The sequence below is a fragment of the Quercus lobata genome, chromosome 3, assembly GCF_001633185.2.
Source record: "Quercus lobata isolate SW786 chromosome 3, ValleyOak3.0 Primary Assembly, whole genome shotgun sequence".
In the NCBI taxonomy this organism is placed as follows: domain Eukaryota; kingdom Viridiplantae; phylum Streptophyta; class Magnoliopsida; order Fagales; family Fagaceae; genus Quercus; species Quercus lobata.
Genome location: NC_044906.1, coordinates 35,348,852 through 35,359,006, shown reverse-complemented (window position 1 = coordinate 35,359,006; position 10,155 = coordinate 35,348,852). Strand labels below are relative to the sequence as shown.

General features: G+C 33.8%; 1 protein-coding gene across 1 annotated transcript; it reads right to left on the bottom strand.

Moving 5' to 3' along the window:
• Window positions 1-712: 712 nt before the first annotated feature.
• Window positions 713-4,203, bottom strand: LOC115979038 (1-aminocyclopropane-1-carboxylate oxidase homolog 4-like). The gene is made up of 3 exons (XM_031100983.1): window positions 3,501-4,203; window positions 2,365-2,752; window positions 713-1,162 (listed from the first exon to the last, which is right to left on the bottom strand). Exons 1-3 carry the CDS (start codon window positions 4,076-4,078, stop codon window positions 914-916), a joined length of 1,215 nt encoding a protein of 404 aa, XP_030956843.1. The 5' UTR covers window positions 4,079-4,203; the 3' UTR covers window positions 713-913.
• Window positions 4,204-10,155: the final 5,952 nt, after the last annotated feature.

Genomic DNA, 10,155 nt, shown 5'->3' with positions numbered 1-10,155 from the left:
GAATGTCCATACATTACACACGATATAAAAGAGGTAAGAATGTCAATGTCCATTCATTACGTACTTTATTAGTGTAGATACTGTAAGATGTGAAACAATTGAACCCCTTTAATTTATTCAAATCTTGCCTGCAGAGATATATGCATAATGTGTAAAAAGGCACAAAAATTCAGTAGCCTCTATGTTATGCACACCTTAATTTTATAAGTGTAACGACTTTAGTATAATAAAGATTATGAAATGGATGTTATTGTTTCAAATCTACCATTTTTACAGATTCATTCACAATCACAAATAGCTTAGGTGAAAAGAACAATAACAAATAAATCAATTCATACACATTATAGTGAGTTTTTTACTAATTTAATCCGGCAAAAAAAAAAAAATCACCTGTGAGTGTAAAAAATTGAAAAATATTTAGATACATAAACAGTTTTTAAGTATAAATCCCTCATGTGTGAAAATTCCCTATAATGAAATACTTCAAACACTATCACTTACCTGGTGATGCACTGACACTTTTCAAAGTTCATCGGCACTTCCAGTGCAACATATAGAAAGTTAAATTTAAAAAGCCGATAAGTAAAAATATGTGGAGGATTTGAGTGAAAATGATTGGTGTTAAAAAGCAATTTGCCTCCAAATGCACAAAGGAGAGAAAAATGACAGTTAGTTGGAACATTATAATATTTCAAATACTGGCACTAAAATCTTAATCAAGAAATGAAATTTTTTCATTTTAAGTGAAACATATTCTAGGGGCTAAACTATAACTATTTAAAATATGAAATTTGGACAAACAAATGGTTTCATTTTTTTTTTTTTTTTCAATCAGGTATAGCCTACAAGTTTGTAATGTATATACTCTACAATCTACATGTTATCATTGTTCGTACCATTTTTCCTATGTGTTTCACATCTTATAGTAATTTGTCAAAGATTTGCAGTCCAACTCCTTTTTGAAAAACCTAGTCATGAAGTCTGTCAACGTGAACTGCCGGTAAATTGCAGGTTTCTCTGGTGATGTGAGCTCTGGCAATGGTCCATAAACATCGTCTCTATTTCCTGGGCTGCAGAAAACTGCCATTGACACTCTTGGTTCATGGTAAGAATTGGCCAATACTCGGTGCTCTGCACTTTTGTATTCTTCGTTCGATATAATCTGAAGAAACAAGATTTCAGATCAAAATTAGAAGAGTAGTAGAGCTATTAGTTTTCAAAATTCAGTTTCTCAACCAAAAAAAAAAAAAAAAAATTACTATTCTTAAATAACATGAGTTTCAAATATAAAAATATTGGCACATTATGGAAGTTACTATATACTTTTTATATATTTGATAATCAAGAAAATTTCATTGAAACATACTGAGAACAGCAACACAGTACAGAAGAAGCCGACAAAACAGCGAAAACAATACACAAAACTAAAACAATACCATACGAAAAAAGCCCACACCTAAACAAGATGGTCAACAATTATCCTACATGACAGTAAACTTACATTGAAAACCCCATCTACCCCATCTACAACAAGTCTCTCTGTTTTCATCAGTACAAGGATATGCATTTTTGAACTCAATTCTAGCTCTTACATGCTTGCTGCTGGCAGTAACGAATGTAAATCAAACCCTTATTGTAATCTTTGATAACAAATGCAATTTATTCAAGCCCTTATGATCTTCGATGCATCAATGTAATTCAAACCCTTATCATTATCTTCAATGCATCAGAGGTGGAAAGTGACCTATTTATCAACTAGCTCTAAAGGCCATTAGCCAAAAAAAAAAAAAAAAACTAGCTCTAATGGCCGAGGAATAGCTAAAAAGGAAGGTCACTGGGAGGAGGCACTGAAGGAGATGGGGATCAGAATCAACCTCAAGCATTGGGCAAGGAAAGAGACCATTTTTCCCTTCCCTCAAGATATATTGCACACATCAATTCATAAGGGTTATATATTAAAATTTGTAATCCTTACCATCAATCATATAATACAGACTCAAGGCTCTGGGCAATGAGTAGTATGGAGCATTGAATCTTAGATTGCATGTAATGTTCAACAAATTCCCTTATTATATCAAATAGATCAAAGTGCAGAAGCTAAATTAGATAGTAAGACTCTAACATATAATCTAACTAAATTTTATTAGACTTCATAAACCATCCACAAGTAATCATAGCATTAAATAAAAATGATAATTTTTACAAGTTAACAGGATGGGCTATAATCTTCTAATAATGATTGATATGATGATTTTTCTAAAACTAATTTAACAGATTAAAGTGTCAAGTTACTCTATAAAGAATATGAACCTAGTTTTATTGCCTTATTATAATAGTTGAGCTTTGAGCTTAAGATGATTTTACCTGAAGCAAATCCCCAATGTTTATAACAAGAGCTCCAGGGATAGGTTTTACATCCAACCAACCCCCGCCATACTTAACCTGCAACCCACCAACATGGTCCTGTTGCACAACCGTCAACACCCCTGGATCTGTATGATATGCAAGCCCAACCGTTAGATCAGGTTGTGGACAGCAGGGGTAGTAGTGGGCCACCACCACTCTCCCTTCCAAACATGTCAGGTCCTTCAACCTCCCATTCTCCACTCCTAGCCCTTCACACAGCAGCCCCATCAAACACTCTCCCAACTGTTTGATCTCTCGATCCCACTCAATCACCTCGTTCCTACATATCTCAGGGATTTCATCAAGGTCTGCCAGCTTGGGACCAAGTCTTATTTGGATGGTGTCCCTGGTACCATTATGACATGTTTAGAGTTCATTTTACAACAATGAACAAGAGTTTAATAAGTTAAATATGAGTAGGGTAGAAAAATGCTTGTGAGGTGCGAGGGACAAAGACTGAGGTTCAAGTTTTCAGGAGAAAGCTCCACATACATATATATTTAAATTAGATTAAAATAAAATTTCTATCTTGTGTCCAAAAAAAAATATACTATATATATATATATATATATAGTAAGGGACGCTAGGAGTGGCATAGAAATAAATTTAAGAAAATTGTAATCATTGGGGGAAAGTATGACTTATTCAAAATAAAAATAATTAAATTACAATATATATATATATATATATATATATATATATATATATCATGACCTTTATTCTTATACTCATTCTTTTACACCATTCCTTTTTACAGCATGATTTTGGACGATGAGTTCCAATAAGGTGAACGTAGGAGTATGAAAGAGCCAAACAAAAATGAATATTATATATAGTCAAAACAAATCTGATTCTTACCAACTTGTTCAAAAATATATTATATTCGAGATTAACTCAATCAATAGTGAAGTCCAAAATCTTGGTTCAAACTTGCCTCATTTGTTAAAATAACCAAACATAAACAAGTTTTATCTGAAGTTCTCCAATTTATTTCAGATCATCTTAGCATTTTAACATGCCATCTAATACATTTTAGCATCTTAGCATCTAATATATATATACAAAAACTCAGATAGGAGAAAAATTAGTATTACCTCCAACTGGCGGCTTTAGAATGATACAAGTCCACGTTGGACATGAAAGATACACCGGTGCCTATGTCTCTACGATACACCCGCGCCTTAATCTCCGTTGGTTGCTCGTGGAAACCCTTCATGGATGCCATCGTACGGTCCAGAACCTCCAAAGGCACACCATGATTAACAATCTGGAAAAACCCGAAAGTCGACGCTGCCCGTCTGATCTCATCGACGACATCTGACCGTCGATTACTACCCGAGTCCGCTCCAGAGAGGTCGATGACGGGAATGATTTCGGATTCGGATCCGGACCCGGTTCGGGTCTCGGGTTTGAGGTCGGACAGGGTCTCGGGTGGGTGAACGAAGAAAGGAGGGATGGTGGTGATGCCAGAGTCGACAAGGCCTTTCACTCCGACCTTGGATTCGTCGAACCGTTTCACCTCGTTGGCTCTGTCGTAGCTCTCGGAGCTGCTCATGATGGTTGTGCTGCGGGGCCGGTGGGACACGGGGACACGTGGCGTCATCACGTGGCGGCGGCGTCCAGTTCCGATTTGGAACAAAACCGAGGCACTGACAGTAGTCGTAGTAGCCATTATTGTTTTGGTATTTGGCTGTTGACCGTTGAGTGTTAATAATTAATTAAGCTTTCTTCTTTTTATTTTTTATTTTTTATGTTGGCTCTTTCCTTTTTTGGTTTTTCTTCTAGCGTGTGGGTTGTGAGAGTTATTAAAAGACAAAAAAGCATTCAACTTTATCGACGAATTGGGTGTTTAAAGAGCAGAGTTTTAGACTTGCACGACAATTGACAAAGGAGAAGTGTAGAACACAACTTGTCAACTTTTCTTGGCCGAAAATAGACAATTGATGATGATTGTCAAAATGCTATATTTTAGCATCAAATCACAAAAGGGAAGCATTACCCAGCATGCTAATTGTAAAAAAATTTACAATTGAGCTATAGAAGTATCCTACGATAATGTCTTATTTTCATATATTAAAAAGTTATTTTATTCCTACTTACATTAAAAATCAATGGATTTCTGAACGTTATAGATTAAGTGTGTGTTTGGGTTCACTTATAAGCTGCGTTGCGTTTTGTTCCTGCGTTTTTGTTCTTTTTTTTTTTTTTTTTTCACGCGTTTTGGAGTATTGCAGTTACTGTTCATTGAACAGTAATCGTAAATGTTGACTTTCTGCAGTGAACAGTACACGTATACACTGTTCACGGATTCACAAATTACACTTTTCAGCAACTTTTTCATTAAAAGTGGGTCCCACGGTACTATTCACACATTTAAAAATTATTTTGCTACAGTGTTTTCAGTTTTCAGTTTCAACAAAATAAGTTTTATCCAAACAAACCTTAAATCTTTCTAAAAAAAATTACTTTATCTATTTTAACATACTATTTAACAATATATCTTACATCACATTTTTTATTTTAAGATTACAACACATTAAAATAACCTATAAAAATTCCTCAAGTAAAACAAAAATACCAACCAACCAACCAACCACCACCACCACCATTCAAAACCAACCATTGCCATCACATCATATCGAAACCCACCTCTACAACTATACAACTACCGCTACCACAAATCCATATCCACCAACCACACAAAAAAAAAAAAAAAAAAAAAAATTGACACCAAATCGCAAACCCATATAAAACAACCCATCAAACCTCATGCCACCGCCATGACCCACCAATCACAATCAAACCACCGCCATTGAAACCCAAAAGCCACAATCAGATCATTACCGTTGAAACCCAAAGGCCAACAAAGAACCAAAACCACCAACAATCGGACCATGTCGTAACCCATTCCAAAAACCAAACAAATTCAACTCAGTATTCCCAGCGTCATTAACCATCTCCACCAACCGATCTCCATGACGCTGATCTCCACAGCGTGGTTTGAGAGAGAGAGAGAGAGAGAAGAGAGAATATGTTAGTAAAAGAGAGAGAGAGAAATCGATTAAAAAATGATTTTTTTAGCAGCCAAGTCCGTACGCTTCTACTAATAGAAGTGTACGAACACATGATAAATTTTTTTAGCATTTGAAACATCTAGTGAAGGGAATTTTTGCTGTTTGGTGTTCTAAATGCTAAAAATTTAGCATTTAGCATATCTTAAAGCATTCACATCAAAGAAAATTCACAATAATCAAATACTTCAAACACTCTCTCTTACATCTAGATGAAGTTAACGAAAGAATCCATAACAAGAGCCGGTTGAGTTATGTAAGAGGTAACACACTAATACTTTCCACTTTCAGTACAAGTCTACAAGATATACAAAGTTAAAACAGAAATGTAGATATTAAAAAACTAATGGAGGATTAGAGTGAGTATCAGTGTTAAGCCTCCAAATGCACAAAGAAGAGACCAATGACAATTGGCACTTTGTAAAAATATCAAATATTCTTAATAAAATCTTAACTGTAAAATGAATTTATTTTTTATTTTTTCCATTTTAAGTGAAACGTATTCTTTAGACTAAGTGTGTGTTTGGTTCCAACTTAAAAAACCAGCTTATTTTACTATTCAACTTATTTTTGCTACTATTTATGAGCCCTACTGCACTTTTTGGTACTATGCACGAATCTCACTGTACTATTTCAGTTAACTTTTACCTTTATTTATAGTACTTTCAGCAAAAAGTTTTCAGTTTTAGCAAAATAAGCAAATCCTAAATAGACCCTAAGTGTGCATTTGGGATGAGCTGAAATTTTCAGCTTATCTCCACTTTCAACTTATTTTTGCTACAATTCATGAGTTCCACTGTACTTTTTGATACTATTAATGGGTTCCACTGCACTATTTAGCTAACTTTTACATTTATCTGCAGTACTTTTAGCAAAAAGTTTTTAGGTTTAGCTAAATAGACTGTTCCCAAACTTATACTAAATTAATAAATTATGACTTTAAAATTTTGAAATATGGACAAACAAATGGTTTTTTTTTTTTTTTTTTTTTTTAATTATAAATCAGGTATAGCCTACAAGTTTGTATGTATATACTCTACAATCTACATGTTATCATTGTTCATATTATTTTTCCTATGTGTTTCACAGTTTATAGTAACTAGGTTGTAATACGTGTTTATGCATGGAAACTTTTAACAGTAGTGACAATAAAGTAGTGATTTTGACTTCGTGCTAAATATTATGAATGAGTTACTTGATTGAAAAATTAAGAAAATTAAAATTGGGCACTTGACATAAAATTAAATTACAATTAAAAGCTAATATGGATTTTATTTAGATTTTGGTTCTGCTTCAACTTTAAAATATGGTAATGGGCTTTACTAAAATAAAAGTTGTTCATAAGAGAGTTGCAATTAGATATCAAAACTTCAAATACTCTTTTTTTTTTTTAATTTTTTTTAATTTTTTGAGAAGATAAAACTTTAAATACTTGGTAAGCTAAAAAATTATATAAATTGGCCTAAATAAATAAACAAAAAATTGATATAGAATTTTAATTCACACAATAAACTAACAATGCTATGTCTATATCAAACACTTTTTTGGGGGAAAACAATATCAAATGTTAATTCACCAGCAGATTGACTAACACATATTAGAGAGCACTCTTAACCAAATATGTACATGACTAGTCTTGTGTTAATGTCAATTGCTATCTAATCCCTCTCTTAAGTCTATCACTTTCCAAGTTATTCAACCAGTAAGAAGAAACATAAAACACTTAAAATCATATTATATTATATATTATTAAATTAGACCAAAAAAAAAAAGAGAAGAAAAAAGGTAGCCTTTGCCACGAAGATAGAAGGGATTCCTCAATAAAAGATTAACAAATCAATGAGAAAAGTTAAAGAGAGAAAAATTAGATATTAGATAGCGTATTATCAAATTAAACGGTAAAGGTAGCCTTTGCTCTACAAAGATATAAGAATTTTTTCAAACAAGGATTAACAAATTAATAAGAAAAGTTAGAGAGAGAAATATTAGCAATTAGATAGCAAGACAGAGGGGACTAATACATTTGTTCATGGAGAAATTATTGTGTACTCCCGGAGTACACAATAATTTCCCTTGTTCATGGAGGACTCTTATGTGTGAATCGAATTGACTTTATGCTTGGATTTTTGGCTTCAGCCATAGCTGCTACTCAAATTGCATAATTTTTGGCAATCACAAATGTGATTCCTCAACATTCCATCTTTATAAAGAATTAACACGCGCCAAATTCATTGCATTTATTAAAAACAAATATTTGACACTTTGATTATTGCAATATGTGATAAATACTGCAGCAAAATTAAGAAATTAAATTGATATAATAACTCACTAGGCACAAAGATTGAAAACCTTAGGTGGGACATGTGGCGCAAAATTGTAAATCCAATTAAGAATCTAATTAGATTTTCTCTCAACTTTAACTATTAATATATATATATATATATATATATATATAAATTAGTCAAAGATTTGCAACCCAACTCCTTTTTGAAAACTTAGTCATGAAGTTTGTCAAAGTGAATTGCCTTTAAATTGCAAGTTTCTCTACTAATATGAGTTTTGGCAATGGTCCATAATAAGAGCATTTGCAGCAGTGGAACTAAAAAGCTATAATGCTATTTTAGCTCCACCAATATACCAAAAAAGCCTTGCAGCAGTGGAGGCAAAGTCATAATTTTTAGCTGATTTGCTACAGTGCACATCTATCTATAAATATGCACTGTAACAGACATCTAAAAAAAAAAAAAAAAATTTATTCATCCTTCGATTAAAATAATGCAACTTACTTTATTTTTTTTTTCATTTCTTTTATTCTATCTCACCGTGCTCTCTCTCATCATCACTCTCAAGCTCTCATCTCTCTCATTTGTCAAGCTCTCATCTCTCTCATCAAGCTCTCATTTCTCTCATCTCCCAGCCCACGCTGTCGCCGTCCCATGCCATCCCAACCCACGTCGTCTGTCAAGCTCTCATCTCTCTCATCTCTCAAGCTCTCATCTCTCTCATCAAGCTCTCATCTCTCCCACCTCCCAGTCCACGCCGTCGCCATCCCAGCCTACGCCTCAGCCCACGCCGTCCCAGCCGATCCACTTCAGGTCAGTGCTCTCTCTTCTTTTGTAGTGAATTTTTTCATCTGGGTGTTTGTTGTTTTGGCTTAATTTTTCTGGGTTTAGTGTTATTTTGTGGTGAAAAATGGTGTTGTCCCTATGTTGTTTTGGGCAAATGGTGTTATTTTTTTGTTGCTTTTGCTGGGTATAACATCTGAATGGAGGAATGTATTGGGAATTTTCTGTTTGCAGGAATTTGTTGTGTGGTTTTCTTGTAATAGAAGTTCTTATGGTCTCTGTAATTTGTGAAGGGAAGTTTACATGTTTGTTGTCTCTGTAATTTGTTGTGTTGCACAAAACCCAAGGATGTCAATACCGTACCGGAGGCCGTACCGGTTTGGCCACCGGTACGATATATTTCGGATACCGGTCAATACCGGTGTACCGTTTCGGGTTTACCGCTATTTTTTATATTTATAAATATAAATATATATATATATATATATATATATGTGTGTGTGTGTGTGTGTGTGTTTGTGTATATATATATTATAATAAATATAAAAGTTTACCATAAAACATTTCCTCAATTTAGAACTAGTTATTCATGGTTTTAGACTTTAGTATCAATTAAAAGGGAAAAAAATAAAAAAAATAAAATAGAAAGCTTAAAAGTTACCATTGCATGCTAAAAAAACAAACAATACTAATAAGTTAATACAAATAAGTTACCATTTTGTCCTAACAAAAATTCAAAAATTACAAAACTTAAAAAAAAAAAAAAAAAAAAACTTTTTTCTTGTACCGGCCGGTACGCCCGGTACCGGCCGGTATTGCCCGAAATTGGCCGGTACGGCCGGTACGTGGCCGGTACGGCCGGTATTTTTTCCGGTACGAAACAGGGGGGTTGAGTGTACCGGATTGCTGGCCGGTACGGTACGGTATTGACATCCATGACAAAACCACAGAGTTACGTTTGGGAATTTTCTGTGTGCAGGGAAGTTTACATTTGTTGTGTTGATATAAATGTCTCTGTAAATGTAAGTTTGTTGTGTAATTTGTCTCTGTAATTTGTAATATAAATGTCTATAAATGTCTCTGTAATTTGTCTATAAATGTAATATAAATGTCTATAACTATAATATAAATGTCTCTGTAATATAAATGTAAGTTTGTTGTGTAATTTGTCTCTGTAAATGTCTATAAATGTCTCTGTAATTTGTTGTGTTGAGAAGCATGTGTCATAGGAACTTGTGTGAGTGTGTGAGTTTTATTGTAATTTGGTTTGAGTTATGTATGTGAGCAAATCTATGGACTACATTGTTCCTGCTATAAGATGTGTTCTATTTTATATGTTTTCTTATAAAGTTCCTCCATTTCATAGTTCACATTGTTCCCAGGTTGCTTTCGGACAATTGAGACGATAATAGGGTATTATGATAATTGAGAAATTGTTTTAGTAAAAAAAAATTGTATGAGTATAATTTGGGGTTAAAAAAATCACTTGTTAACACTAGACTATTATTTGCTATTATGTGGCGGTGGCAGCAGAAGAGTCGGTGGCGGAGGCAGCGGTAAAAGAGTCGTCGGCGGCGGTGGCGGTGGTGGTTGAAGGTGTTTGTGATTGTTGT